This window comes from Pelophylax lessonae (assembly GCF_965119305.1).
Source record: "Pelophylax lessonae genome assembly, chromosome: 13".
In the NCBI taxonomy this organism is placed as follows: Eukaryota; Metazoa; Chordata; class Amphibia; order Anura; family Ranidae; genus Pelophylax; species Pelophylax lessonae.
The window spans coordinates 203,634,361-203,662,312 of record NC_138780.1 but is presented as its reverse complement, the minus strand read 5'-3'; the positions used below and the strand labels follow the sequence as shown (position 1 = coordinate 203,662,312).

General features: G+C 48.2%; 2 protein-coding genes across 2 annotated transcripts in view; one reads left to right on the top strand and one right to left on the bottom strand.

The window, feature by feature from the left end:
- The window catches only part of LOC309569498 (NACHT, LRR and PYD domains-containing protein 12-like), a 1,417,729-nt gene that overhangs the window by 609,581 nt on the left and 780,196 nt on the right, over positions 1-27,952 (top strand). The gene's annotated exons all lie outside the window — the stretch shown is intronic.
- The window catches only part of LOC309569499 (NACHT, LRR and PYD domains-containing protein 12-like), a 362,685-nt gene that overhangs the window by 230,542 nt on the left and 104,191 nt on the right, over positions 1-27,952 (bottom strand). Inside the window, exon 4 of the mRNA XM_082275359.1 lies at positions 366-2,070. Within this exon, the coding sequence (XP_082131485.1) occupies positions 366-2,070 (1,705 nt within the window). The remainder of the gene's footprint in view (positions 1-365; positions 2,071-27,952) is intronic.

The following is a 27,952-nucleotide window of genomic DNA, read 5'->3' as shown; positions in this document are numbered from 1 at the left end:
TAACATGCTGAGATTAGGAGCACTCCCTTTAAGAGAGTGCTCCTGATCTCAGCTCGTTACCTGTATAGAAGACACCTTGGAGCCAGAAATCTTGCTGACTGATAGGGGATCAAATACTTATTTCACTCATTAAAATGCAAAACAATTTATACATTTATGAAATGCATTTTTCTGGATATTTCTGTTGTTAATCTATCTCTCACTGAACCGAATATTAAAATAATAGACTGATTGTTTCTTTGTCAGTGGGCAAACATACAAAATCAGCAGGGGATTAAATACTTTTTTCCCTCACTGTAATAAAAAAAAACACCTGAAATTACCAATTTAATACAGCAATGTGATTAATCATATTTATTATTTACCTCAATCTCTTGATGTTGTGTAGAGCCGGTATAAGTTTCTTCATTCCTTCATTCTTAATGTTACATGAACTTAGATCTACATCTTCTGCCTCTTTGAGGGATTGAAGGATAAAAGACAGCACAGAGCAGTCCAGAGGGCTGAGGGGGATTGTAGAAAAGTCAACTTTTTTTGACTGAATACATTGTGACACCAGAGCCTTATTCCTGCTCTCATGGAGATAATAGAATACATTAAGAAGCTCTCTGTTGACTGTTTGGGATTTGTCAGGTATTTTTTCTGCAATATTCTTCTGGATCCAGGTGATGACGTGTCTGGCAGCCTGGGAAGATAATTCTCCCACATGAGACTTCAGCATGGATCTAGTAGACGAGTCTGAGAGACCACAGAGGAAGCGGAGAAATATTTCAGCACGGCCGTCTCTGTAAAACTCAGCCACATCAAGCGTTTCCTGTAATTTTTCAGGATTATAGGCAATAAAATGGACTAAAGCGGCAAAAAACTCCTGAAGAGTGAGATGTAAGAAGGTGTAATCCACATCAGGAGGCTGACCAGATTCCATCATGAAACATGAAAAGAGATATTTGTCATTTCTCACATAAAATGACTCCAGATGACGATGATCAAATACAATCATGTGACTCATGACTGCATGTTCTGCCATCCACCCAATCGATGTCAGCAGTTCCCGGACAGTGTGGCTGTTCTCTTTATTCTGGCAGTGATTGGTCAGAATGTTGGAGACAAATGTTACAAAGAGTTGTGTTACTGTTTTGGGTAATGATGTCATCAGTTGATCGGTGATTGTTGGTTGGGCTCGGAAGCACATTGATAACACTGTACAGATGATCCAGCAGTATGATGGGATATAACAGAACGTGTACAGCGTGTCATTCTCCTGCACAGAATGAAAAGCCTTTCCTGACAATTCCTCATTTCCAAAGAAATTATTAAAGAAGGTCAGTCTGTCTTCATGGAGAAATCCCATGATCTCAGCTATTCTCTGGAAAACATTGGTATCAACTGATGCCAGTCTGGCTGGGCGGCTGGTTATCAATACAGAGCAACCCTTAAGACGACTCTGCCTCACCAAACTGACCACAATATCACGAAATATTGTCTTCTTAGCATAGAGTCTATTTGATCTGAAATCTATTTGGTGAATACTTTCATCTAAGCCATCAAATATGAACAGAAGTCTCTCTGGTTGTTGTAAAATATCTCCAATCCAACCCTGAAGATATGGATAGTGATGAAGGATCATATTCTCTAAGCTGACCTCTTCCATTCTATTAAGGTCCCGGAATTTGAAGAAGAAGACAAAAGCAAATCTCTGGTAATGTTTTCCAGTCACCCAGTCATAGACAAACTTCTGCATCATTGAGGTCTTCCCTATTCCTGGCACTCCGCTCACCATTATTGCATGTGGTACACATTGTGACTGCTGGTTCCAGCGGAACAGCTTATTGGGGGAAATGTGTTCCAGTCCAGTTTGTGTTTCCTTCAATAATTCCTCATGTTTTACCCCAGTCTGTATCAGCTCATTTTGTGGATGCTGCCTGAACTGATCAGTGGAGACTACAATCAGGTTCACATAACGCTCATTGATGGGGAATCTTTGTGGTTCCAGGGTAGTTCCTGGGGGTCTGTGCTCCACTAGAGTCTCAGTCTCCTTCATCAGATATTGTTTGTGCTCTTCCTGAATATCTGGGAATATAATGAGAATATTTTATGGCTCAGGTTAGTCAGAAATTGACACTGCTACATTTAGTCTAAAAAGTATAACTTCTTTTGTTTCTTAGAATGTTGAGGGAAGATCAGATGTATAAACACACTGATTGCAGTTTATTTTGATTACAGACATTTATATAGCACCATCAGCACTTTACATACTATTCATTCACATCAGTCGCTGCCCTCACTTGGCTGCAGGTAGAGGGAGCTCTAATGATTTGTAGTGTGACTTCAGGAGACTGAAACCAACAAGTTCACATTAAACTTGGAAAGCAAGTGAGCAACAGTGTTTGTGTCTCCTCTTTGATACGGGTTAGTCACACTTGATTTATGCTATCTTTGTTAAGTTTTGTATTTATTCAGACATTCACTTTCTCTGTTAGTATCTTATATGTTCACACTAGTAACTCACTAACACAAATTGATGCGCTTTCATGTGGTCTGTGCTGTCACTATAAGGAAAGTAATCATTTGTGTAATGTGATTCATTTTGGTTTAACACCTTAAACTTGAAAAGCAAGTGAGCAACAGTGTTTTGTGTCTCCTCTTTGATACAGATACTGCAGGCTGTATCTTTGTCATACCTTGCAGTCAGATTACTGATAATCCAGTAACATTTGGGGGCTCACCCGGGATTGGATGAGAGAAGGGAAGCGGCTATTGCCTTAACCGCTTGCCAACCGTTTACTGCGGTGGACAGCCCCTCACAGGCAAAGCGACGTAGTACTACGTCGCTAGCCTGTGAGGCTCTAGGGAGCGAGCGTGCGCCACCGGAGGCGCGCTCCCGCGCGGTCACGGACCCCCCCCGCGCGTGTGCCCGGTGGACACTATGTCCGCTGGGCACTCGCAATCGTCCGTTACACCAGAAGAAAGGCAGGCGGCTAATGTAAATAAAGCCGCCTGTCATTCTCCCCTGTGTAAGAATGGAGATCACACGGTTCTACTATGTAGGACCGTTGATCTCTGTTCTTACACATGTAGCCACAGCCAATCACAGTTAGAATCATGCATCTAGGGTCACACTTAACCCCTCCCTCTCCAATACAGTTAACTCCTTCACTGCCAGTGTCATTTTTGCAGTAACAGTGCATATGTATAGCACTGATTACTGCAGTAATGTCACTGGTAACCCCAAAAGTGTCAAAAATGTCAGTCAAGGGTCCGATCTGTCCGCCGCAATGTCGCAGTCCCTGCAAAAAAAAAAAAAAAAAAAAATCGCAGATCGCCGCCATTACTCGCTAAAAAAAAAAAACAATAAAAATGACAAATCTTTCCCTTTGTTAGTAAACGCGATAACTTTTGCGCAAACCAATCAAAATATGCTTTTTGAGATTTTTTTACCAAACATATGTAGCATAAAACAAATTGGCAGAATTTAGATTTTTACATTTTTTTTTTTTTTGGGGAATTTCATATAAAAAAATTTGAAAAATATTGTTATTTTTGCAAAATTGTCGCTCTTTTTTTGTTTATAGCGCATGATCAAAAAAATCACACAGGTGATCAAATACCACCAAAAGAAAGCTCTGTTTGTGGGAAAAAAAAGGACGTCAAATTCGTTTAGGTACAGCGTCGCACGACCGCGCAATTGTCCGTTAAAGTCACGCAGTGGCGAATCGCAAAATAGGCCCTGGTCAGGAAGGGGGTAAAATCTTCCGGGGCTTAAGTGGTTAAGGTGGCAGAATTCAGGGAGGCAGCACAGAATACAAAATTGCTGATCCACCATCAGTAAAGAAGCTGCAGAGACACATTTAGAAGCGATCGCAAACATTTTCTGAGAGTCAGCTGCACTCACTGGCTACCTGAATGCAGGAAAAAGAAGGTAAAGTGGTTTTTCATCCGACAGGTTAAAGTGAGATAGAGATCTGTGAGTACATCATGGAACACCTTCAGGGAGAAGTAGTATGCAATGCAGAGAACAGAGGTATGGCATACCTTCTCCAGGTAAAAGCACAGGCTTTGTCTTTGATAAGTGAAAGCAGCTATGAAAATCCTAATATAAGTGAGGGGAAAGATTATGGACCATCTTTCAGAGAGGACAGACCTTTGCAACCTAAACGTGGTGGGCTCACATTAAGGGACACAGCAGCACACCTGCTAAGAAAGGACTGAAATTCTGAAATAACCCACAGCAATATCTGCAAACAGATAAATGTAGGGGTGAAGGAAAAATACCCAGAAGAGTCACAAATCATCAGAACGGTGCTAAAATGATAAAACCTGGAACCATTAAAGAGATGCTAATTAATAGTTATGAGCTAAACACCCCCTGTGTAAAAAGTTTGGACCCAATCTGCTAACTTTATTAAAGTCTATATGACTCGAACTTGAAAAATCAAAAGTCGCCATTCTTAAGGCTTACAGTAGTGATCGAAAGTTTGGGCACCCCACGTAAAAATTTGTATTAATGTGCATAAAGAAGCCAAGGAAAGATGGAAAAATCTCCAAAAGGCATCAAATTACAAATTAGACATTCTTATAATTTGTCAACAAAAGTTAGATTTTATTTCCATCATTTACACTTTCAAAATAACAGAAAACAAAAAAATGGTGTCTGCAAACGTTTGGGCACCCTGCAGAGTTAATATCTTGTACTGCCCCCTTTGGCAAGTATCACAGCTTGTAAACGCTTTTTGTAGCCAGCCAAGAGTCTTTCAATTCTTGTTTGAGGTATCTTTGCCCATTCTTCCTTACAAAAGTCTTCCAGTTCTTTGAGATTTCTGGGCTGTCTGTCACGCACTGCTCTTTTAAGGTCTATCCATAGATTTTCAATTATGTTGAGGTCTGGAGATTGTGAAGGCCATGGCAAAACCTTCAGTTTATGCCTCTTGATGTAATCCCCCGTGGAGTTGGAGGTGTGTTTAGGAACATTATCCATTTGTAGAAGCCATCCTCTTTTAACTTCAGCTTTTTCACAGATGGCATCAAGTTACCATCCAAAATTTGCTGAAATTTTATTGAATCCATTTTTCCTTCTACTCGTGAGATGTTCCCTGTGCCACTGGCTGCAATACAACCCCAAAGCCTGATTGATCCACCCCCATGCTTAACAGTAGGACAGAGGTTCTTTTAATTAAATTCTGTGCCCCTTCTTCTCCAAACGTACCTTTGCTCATTCCGGCCAAAAAAATGAATTTTTGTAAAATCTTACCTGTAAAATTCCTTTCTCTGAGTCCTCCGACAGTCGCCGCCTCTTCATATTCGTCACATATGGGGTATTAGACTTTGCTCCGAAGGAGTAGCTAGGCAACAGAATATGTTAACATTAAAGCTTTTAACATATCCCACCCCCACGGGGTGGTCCCCTCAGTCAATACCCTCCTACTTCCTGCAACCATATCTCAGTTTTAGTGGAATAGCAGTAGAGTACACAACCAAACCCCAAAAGAGGGGCGGGGGCGGCGACTGTCGGAGGACTCCGAGAAAGGAATTTTACAGGTAAGATTTTACAAAAATTCCGTTTTCTCTTACGTCCTCCGACAGTCGCCGCCTCTTCATATTCGTCACATATGGGGATGTCCCAAAGCAGTGCAAACATGAGGGGTGGGAAACGCATCCGCGCCGAAAAGGCAACGCAGTTTCCGCATCAAAGAAAGGAACCTTACCAAAGGAAGGAAACCAGCTGGGCAACAGGAAAAAACAAGTGCTCAACAGGAGCAACAACCCAGGAAAAGACAAAAAACCAGGGGATACAAAACTTATCCCAACAGCCAGGAGTCCCCAACAAGGGACCCTAGGGAACAGCCGCACTAAGAACCTTGCGGCCAAAGGAAGCATCCGCCGATGCCTGAACATCTACTTTGTAGAATTTTGTGAAAGTGTGCACGGTCGACCAAGTCGCCGCCTTACACACCTGGGCTACAGAAGCCCCATGACGACAGGCCCAAGACGTACTCAAAGATCTAGTAGAGTGCGCCTTCACAGGCACAGGGGGAACCTTCCCCTGCAAAGCATAGGCCTGTTCAATGGTCTGCCTGATCCATTTGGCGATGGTAGAGGCCGAAGCCGCCATGCCCTTCCGAGGACCCTCTGGAAGAACAAACAAAGAGTCCGTCTTTCGAAAAGACTCAGTCGAATTAAGGTAAACCCTTATCGCCCGAACAACATCCAGAGAATGCAAGCTCACCTCCTTTGGATGTTTAGGCTTCGCGCACAGCGAAGGTAAGACAATATCCTCATTAAGATGGAATTCCGAAACTCGTTTCGGAAGAAAAGAAGGATTAGGTCGCAAGACCACCTTATCCAAATGAACAACCAGGTACGGAGACTTGCAGGACAAAGCCGCCAGCTCCGACACTCTGCGAGCCGAAGTGATCGCCACCAAAAAGGCGACCTTTTTGGACAACATAGACAACGAGATCTCCCTGATCTGTTCAAAAGGAGCACGTTGCAACACAGACAGAACGAGATTCAAGTCCCAAGGGGGCAAAGGATCCCTCCTAGGAGGAACCAGATGCCGCACACCCTGAACAAAAGTGCCAACCAAGGAGTTGGAAGCCACGGGACGTTGAAACAGAACGGCCAGCGCAGACACCTGACCCTTTATCGTAGCCAGCGCCAAACGCTGATCAACACCCGTTTGAAGGAAAGACAGCACACGGGAAACCGAGTACGTGCGGGGTGAAAACCCCCTGGACTCACACCAGGCAAAATAGGCCTTCCAAGTACGGTAATAAACCTTCCCCGAGGAAGACTTCCTCGCGTTGATCAAAGTATGAACGACCTCTGGAGAGAGACCCTTCTCCCTCAGGACCTCGGTCTCAACAGCCAGGCCGTCAAAGCCAGCGACTGTAAAGCAGGATGGTATATCGGTCCTTGAGACAGTAGATCGTCTCGAAGAGGCAGACGCCACGGGGCGTCGACCGCCAGATTCACGAGGTCTGCGTACCAGGACCGGCGAGGCCAGTCCGGTGCCACAAGAATCACCGTGCTGCGTTCCGAGTGTAACCTGCGAAGGAACCTGGACAGCAACTGAATCGGTGGAAACGCGTACATCAGCCTGTACTGATGCCACGGGGCCACTAACGCGTCCGACGCGTCTGCCCGAGGGTCGCGCGTCCTTGCCACGAATCTTCTCACCTTGTTGTTGAGGCGAGACGCGAACAGGTCCACATCTGGAAGACCCCACTTCACGCACAACATCTGGAAGACAGCCGGGTGGAGAGACCATTCCCCCTGATCCAGGGTCTGGCGACTCAGATAGTCCGCCTGCCAGTTCTCCACCCCCGGAATGTGAACCGCCGTTATCGCCGGGACATGAGTCTCGGCCCAAGACAGAATGTCGGCCACTTCTCGAGCCGCTCGGGCACTCCTGGTGCCCCCTTGGTGGTTGATGTAGACCACCGCCGTGGCATTGTCCGTCTGCACCCGAACCGGGCAGCCCTGCAGCCGGTCCGTCCAGCGATGAAGACAGAGACTTATCGCACGCAATTCCAGAATGTTGATCGGAAGGGAAGATTCCCCCTCCGACCAAGTTCCCTGGGCGGACAGAACGCCCAGAACACCACCCCAGCCCGACAGGCTGGCATCCGTGGTGATCACCGTCCACGAGACAGGACGAAACGACTTGCCCCCGGACACCAACGGGGACTGGAGCCACCACAGAAGGGTTCTTCTGGTGCGATGACTCAACGAAATTTGAAGATCCAGAGATTGAGGTCGCCCGTCCCACCTGGACAGGATCTCCGCTTGGAGACCCCGCGTGTGAAACTGGGCGAAGGGAATCGCCTCGAAAGCCGAGACCATCAATCCCAGACATCTCATGCACGTCCGCAGAGACGAGTGCGGAATGTCCCTGAGGGACCTGACTTCCTCCTGGAGAGTTCTGAGTTTGTCTTCCGGCAGGAAGACCTTCGCCTGCACCGAGTCCAGAATCATTCCCAGGTAGGGAAGACGAACCGACGGACTCAGTGTCGACTTTGGAAAATTTATCGTCCAACCAAACTCTTGCAGAGTTTGCATCGTGACAGACAGGTCCTTCTCCAGACCCTGGCTGGTTGCAGACCGAACCAGAATGTCGTCCAGATACCCCAGGACAGAAATGCCCTGGGCCCTCAATAACGCCAGAACCGGTGCAAGCACCTTGGTGAAGACCCGCGGAGCCGAGGCGAGACCAAAAGGCAACGCCACGAACTGGTAGTGATCCTCCGCAATGGCAAATCGAAGGAACCTCTGGTGACCCTCGAAAACGGGGATGTGAAGATACGCATCCTTCAAATCGATGGAGGCCATGAATTCCCCCGGAACCAGGGCAGCCACCACCGACCGCAGGGATTCCATGCGGAACTTGCGAACCCGCACAGAGCGGTTCAGAGCCTTCAAGTCCAGAATTGGACGAACCTTGCCCTCCTTTCTGGGCACGGTGAACAGATTGGAATAAAACCCCCGAAATCTGTCCCGATGAGGCACCGGAACCACCACTCCCTGAGCCCTCAGGTCCCGCACCGCCAGGCGCAGGTCCCGCAAACGCTCTGGAGACAGTTGAAGATTTGAGGGAAAAAATCTGCTCTCCGGCCGAGAGAGAAACTCGATCTTGTAACCAGATCGAACGATTTCCTGAACCCATCTGTCCCGCACACGGGCCAACCAGGGCTGAAGAAAACCGAGCAAGCGTCCCCCCACCCCAAAACTGGGTGAGGGCGCCCCTTCAGGCCGAACTGTTATGGGCTGCAGATCCGGATTGGCCGGACTTCTGTTTTCCAGACCAGGGCTTCTTCTGAGAGCCTTGACCTTTGAACGGCTTGCCCTTGTAGTGCGGCCGAAAGGCACGAAAGGACCCCTGAGGGGGCCGAAAATTAGCATGCTTCTTGCCAGAAGCCCCCTTAGCCTTGGGGAAATGGGGCAAGAGAGTGCTCTTACCCCCGGTGATCCCCTTAATCAACACATCCAAGGACTCCCCAAAAAGGCGAGACCCATCATAAGGTAGATTGGCTAAGGTCTTACGGGAGGACTGGTCCACCGACCAACATTTAAACCAAACCAGGCGGCGAGACAACACCGCCACGCTGTGCACACGTGCAGCCAACGGAACCAGGTCCAGGTCCGCATCACACAGATACATGACACCCTGGTGGATTTGATCCACCATAACCAGGGTCGCCGGCGAGGCCGAATCGGCCACTAGGACGCGCCTAAGCATCTGCGTCCAACTTGCGATCGCCTGAGCCGCCATGAGAGAAGCAAACAGAGCCTTAAGCATAGAGCCCGTAACAGAATAAGTATGACGGGCAAGAGACTCCAATCTCCTATCCGTGGCATCATGGAACACAGGGGAATCCTCTGCAGGAATCGCAGTGGATTTGTTTAAAACCGCAATTGCGTGATCCACTGGGGGAGGCACACACCACCTTTCATCAGTGGAAGGCGAGAAAGGATAACGCAACTTGAATCTACTTGGTACAGCAAAAGGTTTGCGCAGATTGCGCCATTGTTCCTTAACAGCGCGCTGAAAATCATCATTGCAGGGAAAAACCTGCGGCGTCCTGCGTTTTCTCTGCGTCCCATAAGCCGCCAAGGCGGCGGGGGGACACACTTCATCCTGCAAACGCAGCGTTTGCTTTATGGAAGCAATCAACTCATCCATGATTGCAAGCTCTTCAGGCGAGCCAGGGGGAGAATTATCAACCCCCTAAACTTCAGCCTCCACCTCGGACCCTACTAGATCTAGAGAGGAGCGGGACCCCGATAAGGAGGCCCCCGCCATAACAGCCCCATCACCTTCACCCTCAGAATCAGAGGAAAGAGCAACTCTGGGCCTTTTAGTAGATTGAGCAGCCACCAGCTTCTGAACCTGAGCAGCAAGGCCAGCCACAATAGTGGCTAAATCCCCCCCTGGGGGGAAAGAGCGGTCCCCTGGCTTTCCACCAAGGCTGTAGGAAATTTCCCCTCCTGAGAATCCATTGCCCCTGTAATGCCAGACAATAAAGGGTTAACTGCCCCTTTTAAGCAAGCGCGGTAAGCGCAGCCCACCGCACCACACTCAAGCACACTGAGACCCCCACAGGGAATATGCAAACTGAACACAGGCAATGGATAGCAAGAACAGAAGGATAAAACCTGAGGAGACCCTCGCCGCTGCTGCTGCCTCGATCGGTGTTCCTGGAAAGAGGAAGTGATGCTGCCAGGGCGCTCTATGTAAGCCTATGGAGGCTACAAGAAAATGGCCGCCATGCATGTAAAACATGCGGCCGGAGCGAGTGTAGGCAAAATGGCGCCGTTTGGCGCCGAAACCGCCGCTCCACAGTGCAGTAAAGCACACATGACATCCCAGTATCAGAATACATGTCAGATCGCCGCAGCGATCGCTGTATATGCCCAAACATGCCAAAAAAACATGCCCCACAGCACACAGCTTCACACACTGACCAGGCTGACACACACAGTGTCACACAGCTCCCCCCCCCCCTTGCAGCCCACAGCATGCAGCCGAGAGATAGGGAGACAAGCAGTGTGAATAGAGGCAGGTTACACAGTCCCAGACTGACACCCCCCCAGACAGACAGGTCCCCACATAAATACACTTACCTCACATGGCGTGGGGGACCCGCACAGGCGAACAAGCCGCTGCACATGAGGCAGGGAGAGTCGCATACAAGACGCACAAAATGGGGGTTAAGAAACCGCACAGCGTCCAGTGAGGTAGCCACCTCACCAATCATCCCTGCGCCGAACAGGGATGGGTCGTTCACTGTGCCAGGAGCGTTACCTGGCTGAACGCTCGATGGCAGACTGGGAAGCCACTGACCCACGACCTGCGACCAGGGGGATCAGCCCGCATGATCCTCTTCATCAGAAGAACTAACTAACGCTGACAAAAATAACAGCTAAGTAAAGGTAGAGAGAAAACTCAAAACAAAATTTCAAAAAGAAGAAAGAGCCTGGGGCAGAAAACCCCAGCACAGAGAGAGCCAGCCACTCCTGACAAGCTAGACATTAAAACTGAGATATGGTTGCAGGAAGTAGGAGGGTATTGACTGAGGGGACCACCCCGTGGGGGTGGGATATGTTAAAAGCTTTAATGTTAACATATTCTGTTGCCTAGCTACTCCTTCGGAGCAAAGTCTAATACCCCATATGTGACGAATATGAAGAGGCGGCGACTGTCGGAGGACGTAAGAGAAAGTTAAATTTTAACCTCATCGGTCCACAGAACTTGTTTCCAAAATGCATCAGGCTTGTCTATATGTTCATTTGCAAAGTTCAAACGCTGATTTTTGTGGTGAGGACGTAGAAGAGGTTTTCTTCTCATGACTCTTCAATGAAGACCATATTTGTACAAGTATCTCTTTATACTGGAATAGTGTACCACAACTCCAGTGTCCTGCCAGATCTTTCTGGAGGGATCGTGCAGTCAAACGTGGGTTTTGAATTGTTTTTTTCACAATCCTGTGAGCTGTTCTGTCTGATATTTTTCTTGGTCTTCCAGATCTTGCTTTAACTTCCACCGTTCCTGGTGACTGCCATTTCTTAATTACATTCCGAACAGAGGATATTGACATCTGAAAACGATTTGCTATCTTCTTATAGCCTTCTCCAGCTTTGTGAGCGTCAGCTATTTTCAGTTTTCTAGACAACTGCTTAGAAGTAGGGATGATCGAACGGTTCGGGTCGACCATCGGTTCAACCCGAACATTGGCTGTTCGAGGTTCGGCCGAATTTAGAACTTTTTGCTGAAAAAGTTTGGAATTCGGCAACCAGAACCGACCAAAATGCAATGGGACAGGAAATGGGCTTTAAAAGCCAGTGATTGGACCAGAACCATTAGTAAAAGCCAATTGAGGGGGCAGGAGAATGCTAGGAATGTGATTGGAGTGACTAGGGGGTCCCTAGGCCAATCATTAGTGAATACGCCCCCCCCAGTATATAAGATAGCCCCGGCAAATTCCTAGCATTGTAATACAGGGACATGGAAGAGAGTGGAAGCAGTTCTGTTAATTTTGCTTCAAAAGTGTCATTTAGCATTTATTAGTGTCAGGAAAGGGATATCTAGTGTAGTTAGGGTGCTATTTTCTACTTTAGTTAGATGCAAAAATTGAGTTTCTGTAGGGAAAGTGTTAAGTGCCAGGGTGACCGTAATGTAGTGTAGGGTGAACTGACTCTGACTGCTATGGCAGGGTGACCAAACCCTTCCATATCAGGGTGACCGCTATAGAGAAAAATTGAATTTTTGTAAAATCTTACCTGTAAAATTCCTTTCTCTGAGTCCTCCGACAGTCGCCGCCTCTTCATATTCGTCACTAATGGGGTTATTGACCTTTGCTCCGTAGGAGTAGCTAGGCAACAGAATATATTAATATCAAAGCTTTTTGCATATCCCACCCCTAGGGGGTGGTCCCCTCAGTCAATACCTCCTTGCTTCCTGCTTACCAACTCAGTTTCAGTAGAATAGCAGTAGAGTACATAAACCAACCCCCAAAAGAGGGGCGGGGGCGGCGACTGTCGGAGGACTCAGAGAAAGGAATTTTACAGGTAAGATTTTACAAAAATTCAGTTTTCTCTTACGTCCTCCGACAGTCGCCGCCTCTTCATATTCGTCACTAATGGGGACGTCCCAAAGCAGTGTAGACATGAGGGGTGGGAAAAAACAGCAGCCGCGCCTAAAGCAACGCAATACCCACATCAGAGAAAGGAACCTTACCAAGGCTAGAGAACCAACTGGGCAACAGGAAAAATGTGCTCAACAGGAGCAACAACCCAGGAAAAAACAAGTAACACAGGGGTAAAAATACCCCAACAGCCAAGGGCCCAAACAAGGGACTCTAAGGAACTGCCGCACTAAGAACTTTACGGCCAAAGGAAGCATCTGCCGATGCCTGAACATCCTCCTTGTAGAATTTGGAAAAGGTGTGAACGGACGACCAAGTCGCCGCCTTACACACCTGGGCCACAGAAGCCCGATTATGACAGGCCCAAGACGTACTCAGAGATCTGGTAGAGTGCGCCTTCACAGGCACGGGAGGAACCTTCCCCCTCAAAGCATAGGCCTGCTCAATGGTCTGTCTGATCCATTTGGCGATGGTAGAAGCCGCCGCCGCCAAGCCCTTCCGAGGTCCCTCAGGAAGGACAAAGAGGGAATCCGACTTGCGAAAGGATTTAGTCGATGACAGGTAAACCCTGATCGCCCTAACAACATCCAAAGAATGTAAAGCCACCTCCTTCGGATGCTTAGGCTTCGCGCAAAGCGAAGGCAAGACAATGTCCTCATTGAGGTGAAATTCCGAGATCCTCTTCGGAAGAAAAGACGGATTAGGTCGCAAGACCACCTTATCCAAGTGAATCACCAAATACGGAGACATGCAGGACAAAGCCGCCAGCTCCGACACCCTGCGTGCCGAAGTAATCGCCACTAAGAAGGCAACCTTCTTGGACAACAAAGACAACGAGATCTCCCTGATATTTTCAAAAGGAGCATGTTGCAACACGGATAGAACAAGGTTTAAATCCCATGGAGGCAAAGGCTCCCTCCTAGGAGGGGCCAAGTGTCGCACCCCTTGAACAAAGGTGCTAACCAAAGAGTTAGATGCCACAGGACGTTGGAAAAGAATGGCCAGCGCAGAAATCTGACCCTTAATCGTGTCCAATGCCAAACACTGGTCCACGCCCGTTTGAAGGAAAGCCAACACTCTCGACACCGAGTATGAGCGAGGGGAATACCCCCTGGACTCACACCAGGCAAAATACGCCTTCCAAGTACGGTAGTAAATCTTCCCCGAAGAGGCCTTCCTGGCCTTGATCAAAGTGGGAATGACCTCAGGGGAGAGACCCCTATCCTTCAAGACTTGGCTTTTAACAGCCAGGCCATTAAAGCCAGCGACTGTAAAGCAGGATGGAATATTGGTCCTTGAGACAAAAGGTCTGCTCGAAGAGGCAGACACCATGGAGCGTCGACCGCCAGATTCACAATATCCACGTACCAAGACCGGCAAGGCCAGTCCGGTGCCACCAGAATCACCGTTTTCGGGTCCGAGGCCAACCTGCGAAGGAACCTGGACAGCAGCTGAATCGGTGGAAAGGCATACATCAGACGATACTGATGCCAGGGCGTCACTAACGCGTCCGAGGCGTCTGCCCGAGGATCGCGCGTCCTTGCCACGAACCTTTGCACCTTGTGATTTAGACGAGACGCGAACAGGTCCACATCTGGGGACCCCCACTTCGCGCACAACATCTGGAAGACATCCGGGTGAAGGGACCATTCCCCCTGGTCCAGGGTCTGGCGGCTCAGATAATCCGCCGGCCAGTTTTCCACCCCCGGAATGTGAACTGCAGAGATCGCCGGGATGTGCGTCTCGGCCCAAGACAGAATGTCGGCTACTTACCGAGCCGCTCGGGCACTCCTGGTGCCCCCTTGGTGGTTGATGTAGGCCACCGCTGTGGCATTGTCCGTCTGCACCCGAACTGGACGGCCCCGAAGCCTGTCCGTCCAACGCAGAAGACAGAGATTTATCGCTCCCAATTCCAGAATGTTGATCGGAAGGGAAGCCTCCTCCTCCGACCAAGTTCCCTGGGCGGACAAGACGGGGACTGGAGCCACCACAAAAGACCCCTTCGGGTGTGGCGGCTCAACGAAATACGCAGATCCAGAGATTGCGGACGCCCGTCCCACACGGCCAGGACCTCCGCCTGAAGCGCTCGTGTGTGAAACTGGGCGAAGGGAATCGCCTCGAAGGCCGAAACCATCAATCCCAGACACCTCATACACGTCCGGAGGGACGAGCACTGATCGTCCCTGAGGGACCTGACTTCGCACTGAAGTGTCCGAAGCTTGTCTCCCGGCAGGAAGACCTTCGCCTGAACAGAGTCCAGAATCATCCCCAGGTAGGGAAGACGAACCGACGGACACAACGTCGATTTTTGAAAATTTATCGTCCAGCCGAATTCCTGCAGAGTCTGCATCGTGATGGACAGGTCGTTCACCAGACCCCAAGCGGTCGTGGACCGAATCAGGATATTGTCCAGATACCCCAGGACAGAAATGCCCTGGGCTCTCAGTAAAGCCAGAACCGGCGCAAGCACCTTGGGGAAAACCCGAGGAGCCGAAGCGAGACCGAAAGGCAACGCCACGAATTGATAATGATCCTCCGCAATGGCAAAAACGAAGGAACCTCTGGTGACCCTCCAAAATGGGGATGTGCAGATACGCATCCTTCAAGTCGATGGAGGCCATGAATTCCCCCGGAACCAGGGCAGCCACCACCGAGCGCAGGGATTCCATGCGAAACTTGCGAACCCGCACAAAACGATTCAGAGCTTTCAAGTCCAGAATCGGACGTACTTTGCCCTCCTTCCTGGGCACAGTGAACAGATTGGAATAGAACCCCCGAAATCTGTCCCGATGAGGCCCCGGAACCACCACTCCCTGGGCCCGCAGGTCCCGCACCGCCAGGTGCAGGTCCTGCAAGCGCTCCGGAGTCAGCTGAAGGTTTGAGGGGAAAAATCTGCCCGCCGGCCGAGAGAGAAACTCGATCTTGTATCCAGATCGAACGATTTCCTGAACCCACCTGTCCCGAACGCGGTCTAGCCAGGGTTGAAGAAAACCGAGAAAACGTCCCCCCACCCCAGAACTGGGTGAGGGCACCCCTTCAGACCGTATTGTTATGGGCAGCGGACCCGGACTGGCCGGACTTCTGCTTACCTGCCCACGGCTTCTTCTGGGAGCCTTGGCCTTTGAAGGGCTTGCCCTTATAGTGCGACCGAAAGGCATGAAAGGACCCCTGAGAGGGCCTAAACGAAGCATTCTTCTTAACACGAACAAACTTATTTTTGTGAGTCTGGGGCAATAGAGTGCTCTTACCCCCAGAAATACCCTTTATCAGAGTATCCAAAGATTCGCCAAAAAGGCGAGATCCCGCGTAGGGCAAATTTGCCAGAGTCTTGCGAGAAGATTGGTCAACCGACCAACATTTCAACCAAATCAGGCGACGGTTCAAGACCGCCACATTAGAAAGGCGCGCCGCCAAAGGGACTAAATCCAAGTCCGCATCACACAAATACATGACACCCTGATGAATCTGATCCACCATAGCCAAAGTTGTCGGCGGGACAGAATCAGCCACCAGAGTGCGCCTGAGCACCTGCGTCCAATCCGCAATAGCCTGGGCTGCCATAATGGAAGCAAAAATAGGCTTCAGCATAGAACCAGCAACCGTATAAGCATGACCAGCCAGAGATTCCAATCTCCTGTCCGTAGGGTCCCGGAACACCGGGGTATCCTCAGCAGGGATCGCAGTCGATTTATTCAAAATCGCCACCGCGTGATCCACCTGAGGTGGTACACACCAACGCTCATCAGTAGCCGGTGTAAACGGATAACGCAGTTTGAACCTACTCGGCACAGCAAAAGGCTTTTTTAAATTGCGCCATTGCTCATCAACCGCGCGCTGAAATTCTGTAGAGCAAGGAAAAACCTGCAATGTTTTGCATTTTCTCTGCGTCCCATAAGAGGACAAAGCAGGAGGACATGGTTCATCCTGCAAATGCAGCGTTTGCTTGATAGAAGCAACCAACTCATCCATGAGTGCAAGCTCTTCAGACGAGCTAGGGGGAGAATTATCAATCCCTTCTACCTCAGCCTCCCCGTCAGACCCCGCAAGGTCCAGGGATGAGCGAGACCCTGAGAGGGGCACTCCAGCCATAGCAGCCCCATCGCCCTCTGAATCAGAGGAAATAGACACCCTGGGCCGTTTTGTGGATCTATCAGCCACCAGCATCTGCACCTGAGCAGCCAAGTTTGCCACAATAATGGCCTGATCAGCCACCTCGGGGGAAGCAGCAGCCCCTTGGCCCCCCACCAGGGTGGGAGGAAACTTGCAATCCTGAGAATCCATGCCCCAGCAAAAAATTAATAAAGGGTACTGCCCCTTTAAGATCGCGGCGAGCGCTGTCCACCGCACCCACTGAACACACTGACCCCCACAGGGATAAGAAACTGGACAAGGTATACAGGAAAAAAGGAGATATAAAAACCTGGAAAGCTCACACAGGGTGCTGCACCAATCGCTGTCTCAGAGGAAAAGGAAGTGATGCAAGACTGACCGCCCCTATGAAGCCTCTGTAAGGCTACACAAACATGGCTGCTGGCTGAGGACAAAACCCTGGGCAAAGAGAACATGGCGCTGACACGGGGGATCGTTCGCCGCTCAAAATGGCGGCGCTTTGGTGCCAAAACGTGTGCAGAACCTCACAGGACCTGCCACCATGAACATTGCCTCAGAAAAAATGGCGGATCGCCGCACAGCATGTCAGAAATTGTACAGCTTCACATGACACCCAGCAGAGCGGGAGAGCCCCCCCCCCCCCTCACAGCCCACACACAGGCAGCAAGTGCACACAGGAGCTGACAGGGAGCACAGCAGCCACACAGACATGCAAGGTCACACAGTCCCAGACTGACACCCAACAAGACAGGTCCCCACAGAGAAATACACTTACCATCCGGATGGCGTGGGGAGCCCGCTCCAGCGACCAAACCGCAGTACTGAGGACAGGTAGTGTCGCCAACATGACGCAGCGGAGTTGCGGTGCGAAACCGCAATGGCGTCCAGTGAGGTAGCCACCTCACCGATAGCATCCCTGCAGCGAACAGGGATGGGTCGTTCAATTTGCCAGGGCAAAACCTAAGCTGAACGCTCGATGGCAGGCTGGGAAACCCCTGGCCCTGAGCCCTGGGATCCAGGGTGGCCAGACTGAGACCCAGCTCCGCACGATCATCTTCATCGGAAGAACTAACGCTGGAAATAAACAGCTAAGTAAAAGGAAGAGAAAAAAACTTCAAATAAAACCAAAAAAGAGAAAAGTGGCTGAGACTAAGAGCCCCAGCACAGAAATAGCCTGCATACTCCTGAGCTAGGCAAGTGAAACTGAGTTGGTAAGCAGGAAGCAAGGAGGTATTGACTGAGGGGACCACCCCCTAGGGGTGGGATATGCAAAAAGCTTTGATATTAATATATTCTGTTGCCTAGCTACTCCTAAGGAGCAAAGGTCAATAACCCCATTAGTGACGAATATGAAGAGGCGGCGACTGTCGGAGGACGTAAGAGAAAGATCGTTTCTCTTAGGTCACATTCAGAGCACTGATATGGCTTCTCACCTGTCAGCCTGCTTTTTGGCTGCAGGCGTTTATAGGGATTTTTTGAGGACATGTTTTGAGTCAGGCATGACATCTGAATATGTGTATAGGGGGTATATATACACACCCATGTATGTATATATACACTTGCACATATATAGGTGTGAAAGGAGCAGAACACTATACTTGCGCTAATTAAATAATTAACACCAATATGGCTCCGCTCCTATCACACCTGATTACACACAGATGTGTAAGTGTAAAATACATATAAGTGGGTGTGTGTATATATATATATATATATATATATATATATATATATACATATACAGTGGGTACGGAAAGTATTCAGACCCCCTTACATTTTTCACTCTTTGTTATATTGCAGCCATTTGCTAAAATCATTTAAGTTCATTCTTCTTCCTCATGAATGTACACATAGCACCCCATACTGACAGAAAAACACAGAATTGTTGACATTGTTGCAGATTTATTAAAAAAGAAAAACTGAAATATCACATGGTCCTAAGTATTCAGACCCTTTGCTCAGTATTTAGTAGAAGCCCCCTTTTGATCTAATACAGCCAGGAGTCTTTTTGGGAATGCAACAAGTCTTTCACACCTGGATTTGGGGATCCTCTGCCATTCCTCCTTGCAGATCCTCTCCAGTTCTGTCAGGTTGGATGGTAAACGTTGGTGGACAGCCATTTTTAGGTCTCTCCAGAGATGCTCAATTGGGTTTAAGTCAGGGCTCTGGCTGGGCCATTCAAGAACAGCCACGGAGTTGTTGTGAAGCCACTCCTTCGTTATTTTAGCTGTGTGCTTAGGGTCATTGTCTTGTTGGAAGGTAAACCTGCGGCCCAGTCTGAGGTCGAGAGCACTCTGGAGAAGGTTTTTGTCCAGGATATCCCTGTACTTGGCCGCATTCATCTTTCCCTCGATTGCAACCAGTCGTCCTGTCCCTGCAGCTGAAAAACACCCCCACAGCATGATGCTGCCACCACCATGCTTCACTGTTGGGACTGTATTGGGCAGGTGATGAGCATTGCCTGGTTTTCTCCACACATACCGCTTAGAATTAAGGCCAAAAAGTTCTATTTTGGTCTCATCAGACCAGAGAATCTTATTTCTCACCATCTTGGAGTACTTCAGGTGTTTTTTAGCAAACTCCATGCGGGCTTTCATGTGTCTTACACTGAGGAGAGGCTTCCGTCGGGCCACTCTGCCATAAGGCCCCGACTGGTGGAGGGCTGCAGTGATGGTTGACTTTCTACAACTTTCTCCCATCTCCTGACTGCATCTCTGGAGCTCAGCCACAGTGATCTTTGGGTTCTTCTTTACCTCTCTCACCAAGGCTCTTCTCCCCCGATAGCTCAGTTTGGCCGGACGGCCAGCTCTAGGAAGGGTTCTGGTCGTCCCAAACGTCTTCCATTTGAGGATTATGGAGGCCACTGTGCTCTTAGGAACCTTAAGTGCAGCAGAAATCTTTTTGTAACCTTGGCCAGATATGTGCCTTGCCACAATTCTGTCTCTGAGCTCTTCAGGCAGTTCCTTTGACCTCATGATTCTCATTTGCTCTGACATGCATTGTGATCTGGAATGTCTTATATAGACAGGTGTGTGGCTTTCCTAATCAAGTCCAATCAGTATAATCAAACACAGCTGGTCTCAAATGAAGGTGTAGAACCATTTCAAGGATGATCAGAAGAAATGGAAAGCACCTGAGTTAAATATATGAGTGTCACAGCAAAGGGTCTGAATACTTAGGACCATGTGATATTTCAGTTTTTCTTTTTTAATAAATCTGCAACAATGTCAACAATTCTGTGTTTTTCTGTCAGTATGGGGTGCTATGTGTACATTCATGAGGAAGAAGAATGAACTTAAATGATTTTAGCAAATGGCTGCAATATAACAAAGAGTGAAAAATTTAAGGGGGTCTGAATACTTTCCGTACCCACTGTATACCGCTATACAGAAGTTCAGATGTTTTGCCTGCCTCCAAAGAACCCAAAAAAACGCCAGCGCCAAAAAAAAAACGCCCAGGTTTTGGGGTCTTTGGAGGCAGGCAAAACATCTGAACTTCTGTATAGGGGTATATATACACACACACTTATATGTATTTTACACTTACACATATATAGGTGTTATAGGAGCGGAGCCATATTGGTGTTAATTATTTAATTAGCGCAAGTATAGTGTTCTGCTCCTTTCACACCTATATATGTGTATGGGTATATATACATATAAGTATGTGTGTATATTTACCCCTACACAGAAGTTCTGATGTTTTGCCTGCCTCCAATAACCCCCAAAAAATGCCCAAAAAAACGCTTGATACTAAACCGGCAAGGTGTGAAAATAGCGAAGCCATATCCCTGTTCCATAAGTGACATAATACAAATGATTTTTTTTTTTTATGGTTCTGGACATGCTACAGAGCTGAAACTTCACAGGTACACTTTTTAGACCCCCCCCCCCCCCCAAATACTAAATCCAAAGAAATTTTTATTTTATTTTTTTTTTTCAATAATTTGCTCTCTATCAAAAATGACAAATTTTAAGAACTTTTTTTGTGTGATTAATAGTCCCTGGGGCATGACCCAGAACCCTAGGCACTTTTTAGGGTCATTTATTGGGTTTTAGGGCTTCAAAAAATGGATTTTTGTAAAATCTTACCGTAAAATCCTTTTCTCTTAGCTCATTGACAGACGTAGTCCTCGGTGATACAGCACCTTCGGGTTATGTTGCCTCCACAGGAGCAGGACTAGACAGGAAATTAAAATGCTCTGGCCACACCTTAGGGGCAGTCCCAGAGGGTATATCCTCTCTCTCTCTGCCTCAGCAAATCAGTTATGTCACAAAAGCAGTCTTTAGAGAATTTAACCCAACCCAACTCAAAAAACATGAGCTAAGAGAAAAGGATTTTACGGTAAGATTTTACAAAAATCCATTTTTCTCTATCGCTCATTGACAGACGTAGTCCTCGGTGATACAGCACCTTCGGGAAGTCCCAGAGCAGTATCACAAATGAGGGGTGGGAAACTGGAAATCAAATCCCAATCTAGAAGGCCCAACCGGTGCCAACTAGAAGTTTACAATGCTCATCCTTAATGATGAGACTCAACAAAAAGAAATTTTTCAAACAGAAAAAAAAAAACCCTCGAGGTAGACCACCGGTCTCCTCAAATTGCGGCCTGCAAAACCTTGCGGCCAAATGAGGCATCCGCCGATGCCATCACATCAATTTTATAGAATTTTGTAAAGGTATGTACCGACGACCAGGTGGCCGCCTTACATACCTGGACCACTGACGCCTGATGGCGAAAGGCCCAGGAAGTACTGAGCGCTCGAGTGGAGTGCGCCCTAACAGGGAACGGAGGACTCTGACCCTTAATAGAATAAGCCTGTACCACCGTCTGTCTAATCCATTTGGCAATGGTCGCGGCAGATGCAGGCAACCCCTTTCTGGGGCCATCCGTGATCACAAAAAGTGAATCCGTCTTACGGAATGATTCCGTAGCTTTCAGGTATACCCTGATTGCCCGAACCACATCTAAGGAATGCAACGCATGTTCCCGATGATGATTGGGCTGAGGACACAAGGAAGGTAGTACAATATCTTCATTCAGATGAAAATCTGAAACCACCTTAGGAAGAAAGGATGGCTTAGTATGAAGTACTACCTTATCCCTATGAATCACTAGGTATGGGGACTGGCATGATAATGCAGCCAGTTCTGACACCCTGCGAGCAGAAGTGATAGCCACCAAGAAGGCCACCTTCTGGGATAAAGTAAGCAAGGGAATCTCCCTGATGTTTTCAAAGGGAGGTTTCTGTAGAACCGACAAAACTAAATTAAGATCCCAGGGCGGTAAGGGCGCGCGGACTGGTGGAGCCAGGTGCCGCACCCCCTGGATGAAATTCCGCACCAAGGACTTGGTAGCTAAAGGTTTCTGAAAGAAGATTGCTAATGCTGAAACTTGACCCTTGATGGTGCTCAAGGCTAGTTTCTGCTCAACCCCTTTTTGCAAAAAAGCCAATATTCGAGTCACCGAATAGGTACGTGGAGGAAATCCTAAAGATTCGCACCACGCAATATAAGTCTTCCATGTGTGATAATAGACCTTGCTGGAAGTCGCTTTCCTTGCTTTAATAAGGGTAGGAATGACTGAAGCTGACAAACCTCTGTCCTTCAGTACTTGGGTCTCAATGGCCAGGCCATTAAAACCAGCGACTGTAAAGCACGATGGTAAATTGGTCCTTGAGACCACAGACATTCCCTGAGACGAAGTTCCCACGGAACATCTGCGACTAGCATGTCCAAGTCGGCCAAGCCAGCTTGACTAGGACAGCCTAGAATCTCTAGGACCACTGTTGCTGACTGGATCTGAACCAGGCGTCCCTAGAGCTATCTGGCCCCGACCATCCGAGAAAGTCTGGTCGTTTTCTGTTCCCACACATTTATCAGATACCTGATTCCTATCAGGAAGGGTGATCTTTTCTGGTTGAACCTCAGGGACCGAAGTCACCCTGCTAGAGGCTTCTTGGTCTGTCTGGTCAACCAGATCCGATTCCTGTGGGGAATAGAGACTAATCTTAGGAAAAGGTAAAGGAAAAGATCTATTCAGGGAACGGTGACTACCGCTCCCTGTAGTACTTAAATGTTGGAAGGGAAGAATCGCACCGGTAGTAGTAGTCGATGCTCGATCTAATGTCCTGAATACCGGTGAAAACGTCCCCCCACCCTCAACCCGGGTGGGGGCGCACCTTCAGGCTGTGTAATCCTTTGCTTCGGGTTTGGCTGAGTCGGTCCTCTGTTTGTCCGACCAGCCCTTCTTGAACCCTCCTGGAGGAGTCTTGCCTTTCCCGCTTGTTCCAGCCGGGCGTACGAACCCTTTATGGGCGGTAAAGAAAGGTCCTCGCTTGTTGCGAGGTCCCTTAGCTTTAACAGCCTGTGGCAAGAAAGTGCTCTTGCCCCCCGTGGCATCCTTAATAATTTCATCTAGGGTGGCCCCAAATAGACGATTCCCCTGAAAGGGGAGATTCGTCAAGGTCTTTTTGGAACCTAGGTCAGCTGACCAGCATTTTAACCACAGCACAAGTCTGAGGATTACCGCTGACATAGATGCATGCCCTAATAGGGGAGTAGTGTCCAAGGCTGCGTCACAGATAAACTGTAGCCCTTGTATAATCTGTTCCATCAAATCAGATGTTTCCTGGGGAATATCTTTTCCCCTAAGGTCTTGGCGTACCAATCTCGCCCATTCCGTAAGTGTCTGGGAAACTAGACCAATAACAATTACTGGTCTAAATGCTGACCCTATCAGAGAGAAGATAGTGCGGGACTCTGCTTCCATCTTCCGATCCACCGGATCCTTAAAGGACGAAGTGTCCTCCACTGGGATAACCGTGGCTTTATTCAGCCTGGAAATAGGTGGATCCACCACTGGTGGTACCGTCCATTTCTTAATGAAGGATTCCTCAAATGGATAGCGTCTAGCAATACGCTTGGCGCTTAGAATGCTCCCATTCTCCTTTAATTTTATTACCAAAACACTTGGGTACAGGAAAAACCTTCACCGTTTTGATGGGCTTGTTAGTACCAAAGGGAATCTCTGTTTCAGTTGCTTCTGCCGGTAAAACCTCAAGTCTTAAGGTTTCCCGCACTGCCACAACTAGTGCGTCCACCAATGCTTCTTCCTGAATTATAGCGGGAGAAGGAACGTCCTCCTCACTGTCTGAGGGAGCTTTACCTGAGGTAACAGCCCTTGCAGAGGGACCTGCAGCTGCAGTGACCATCTCTGAATCTGAGTCAGAGGTGTCAGATAATATAGGGGTAGGCGGGGGTCGCTTCCTTGACCCCCGTCCCTGACAGGCTGCCTCCACCCGAGCCACCAAAGACTCCAAAACTGCTGTAAATGCATCCATACTCTGTGCACCGGCGGGTCCCGTGGCCCCCTCGAGGGAAACAGGTGGGGGAATTTGTGTGGCAGGGTCCATGATTATTCCAGTAACTTCCCGGATAATACAATTCAAAATAAAATAAAAAAAACTTTTTTTTTTTTTTTTCCAGACCCCCAGCGCCACAAAAGCCCCTTAGTGTTACCTGCTAGGGATCCCTATCGATCGAGAGAGAGAGAGAGAGATAGACCCCCAGGCTCACCACTTGATGCTCAGAGTTTAACTGCAACAGGTTACAGCGCTGTCTTCACAAACAGGAAGTCTTTTGGCTGGCTGCCCAGGAAGAAAGGAGGCGGCTCCGCCCCTCTGCACGCCTTCCGGCGCCTCCCCTAGCTCCACGAGGTGTTTGGATCACCTCAAACATGGCCGCCCCCATGCTGGAGACACGAGGCTACGCCAAAATGGCGGCTCGTGCGATCCAGCAAAAAAAATGGCGGCGGCCTGTACCGAATAGCGGTGTGCTGCAGAGCACACAACACCTTCTCTGCATGGGGATTTGGCGTGGTTGGCGGTACCGGCCCTGGCGGACCGCATGGCCGTTCGGAAGGCCTGCTATAGCTGGAGATTTGACTAGGAAGGCAGTCTACATGTCCGTGGCTTCTGACTGGTAGGTACTTTATTATTATCACAGTAAGATTCCCAGACTGCCACTGATTACAATCTTTTTAACATGTATACAATTAGATTGTTAGCTCCCAAACCAAGCCTCCTGGCTTTTTGCACATAAAATCACACTCAAAGTAGGGGGATCTGTGCCATGTTATAGGATAGAGGGGGACTCTATCTTACCATGCAGAGAGGGGCCCGCGTTCACCACAAGACCCATCAGGGGAAAAGGGGGAACATACTACCCACCATACCGGAACCAGGCGGGCACCAACTCCTGACAGTACCCCTCTCCACCGGGGCGGGAGAGCTGTCGACCAATACGGACGCCGTGACTCACGGTCCTTGGCGTTTCAGCGAGACGTTTAACTCGCGGGGTCAGTCCCCCAGTGGGACTCTGTCGCGGCCGACCCAGCGCGGAGCTATGGCCTGCACGCGCTCGTAGGCTGAACTGGGGTGACCACCGGATCTCAAAATCCAGCCCGTCGCCCAGTTCAGCTTTCTTGCTTGAAGATCTCACAGGAACACTGGAGAAAAAAGCTGTCTAAAAAATCTTTTTAAGAAAAAAATCTTGCCAGGACCGAAGATCCCAGCAAGGTATCTAGGTCCTTACTCCTGACTAGACAGAAAAAAACTGATTTGCTGAGGCAGAGAGAGAGAGGATATACCCTCTGGGACTGCCCCTAAGGTGTGGCCAGAGCATTTTAGTTTCCTGTCTAGTCCTGCTCCTGTGGAGGCAACATAACCTGAAGGTGCTGTATCACCGAGGACTACGTCTGTCAATGAGCGATAGAGAAATTGTGTTTTTTGATTACCGAAGTTCGGGTCCCATTGATTTCAATGGGGTTCTGAAATCCGGGCCGAACTTTCGGGAAGTTCGGATGTTCTGGCCGAACCGAACTTTTGAAAAGTTTGATTATCCATACTTAAAAGATCCCATGGTGCTGATTGTTGGGGCAAGGTGAGATGAGTCTGGGCATTTAAAACCTTTGAGATTGACATCACCTGGTCTTTCCAGACGATGATTGAGAACAATCCATGACACTGACAGGACTCAGCCTTGCAAAGGGGGCAGTGCATGCTATAAATTCTGCAGGGTGCCCAGACTTTTGCAGACACCATTTTTTTGTTTTCTGTAATTTTGAAAGTGTAAATGATGGAAATAAAATCTAACTTTTGTTGACATATTATAAGAATGTCTAATCTGTAATTTGATGCCTTTTGGAGATTTTTCCATCTTTCCTTGGCTTCTTTATGCACATTAATACAAATTTTTACCTGGGGTGCCCAAACTTTCAATCACCACTGTATATGCAAGTTATTGGTCATAAAAAGGGTATGGGGGCCTGGGTATTACCCTGGGGGACATGTATCAATGTAAAAAATGTTTTTTAAAAAATCGTTTTTACAGGAGCAGTGATTTTAATAATGCCTAAGGTGAAAGCAATAAAAATGAAAAATTCCTCTAAATATTGTGCCTGGGGAGTACCCCCAATCTGCCTGTAAAGTAGTGCATCTGTCCCGTGTATAGAACCTGCTGCAGCAAAACTGACATATATAAAGAAAAAAAATGATACCGTATTTGTCAGCGTATAAGACGACTGGGAACATAAGACGACCCCCTAATAAAACTTAGGTTTTGGGCTATACTCGCCATATAAGACTACCCCCCTTCTGTACCGTAACAGAGTATAAAACGTGAGGAGTACTTTACATAGCCCAAAACAAACATCCCTAATAATCTCCAAGCAGGGTAAGTACACAAACGCCCCTATTAATCTCCAAGGTAAGTACACAGGGTATAAACTCTCAAAGCACTGGCTGGATGTGCAGGAATATTGTAATGAGTTGTACCCTATTACCCTATGTACCAGTATGCACCCTATTAATCTCCAAGGTAAGTACACAGGGTGTAATCTCTCAAAGCGCTGGCTGGATGTGCGTGAATATTGTACCGGTATGTACCGTAGCTTCGGCTACATACAGTATAACATGCTGAGCCAATCACGATGAGCGATGTAGTCTATTATTGAATACAACGCCTGCTCAGATTGGCGGAGTCAGAGAGGCGGGCTGATGATGTTACTCTCTCTGACTCAGCCAATTTGAGGTGGCTTTGTATTCAATAATAGAATACATCGCTCACTGTGAATGGCTCAGCAGGGTATACTGTATGTAGCCGAAGCTATGGAACATACCGGCACAGTATTTCCGCACATCCAGCCAGCGCTTTGAGAGATTACACCTTGTGTACTTACCTTGGAGATATGTATACTCCGCGTATAAGACAACCCCCCTATTTTTGGGGGATGTTTTTAAAGCGGAGTCCCACCCAAAAATGGAACTTCCTCTTTAAATACTCCTGACCCCCTGACATGATAAATCAAAGGCCCGAGATAGTAAAATCAAAGAGAACAAATTAATATCTCAATCACCCCGCGCTGCGGAGATAATCGATGAAGCTAGGTAGCTGCTACTCAATAAATAACTCAATGTGAACAATGCATCAAACTCAACACAGTAAAGAACAATAGTAAGTCCAATACATGAGCAGCGCTTATTAAAAGAGTGACCCCTTTTAGAATGAAAAAGTCTGTGAAAAAGCAAAGTCCGTGCAATAAGGATCAATAATCCAAGATAGATGCAGGCTTCCACCACACCTCGTGACCCCTAGGGCAATGCTCACTCACCAGACCTCGAAGGTTAAAATCATCTTAGAATCATAAGATCAGCCAGGTAAATCAATCAGATCCACTGAATCGCCGGTATCCGAACCAGACGTCTCTCCATTCACAGATCAGAGACTCAACAGGTACAATCTCCAGGCTCATCCAGAAAGTGTGTGCAGAGCGAGATAAAGAGATAGAGGGCTCATAGGGTAGTATATCAATACAATTTTTATTAACTACTCAGCCCCCCAAAAAAAAACCCCACTCAATGCACTCACATTAAACAAATTGTTAAAAAACATGAATAAATATGCACAGCCGTAGCGCTGCCGGGCAGCTCACCGCTCACCAATCCTCTCCTGCTCGTCAGCCTCAAGAAGATAAGAGAGAAACTCCTCAGGCGCTCGTCACTGTGTTAAAGTCCGGGTGGCCGCGCGCTCACTCCCTGACATGTTTCGTCACAACAGTGACTTCTACTGAGGGTGTGGGCGCGCGGCACCTTCACATCCTTTTATCTCACTCCTCCTCGAGTGGTTAACCCCCTCCGCTG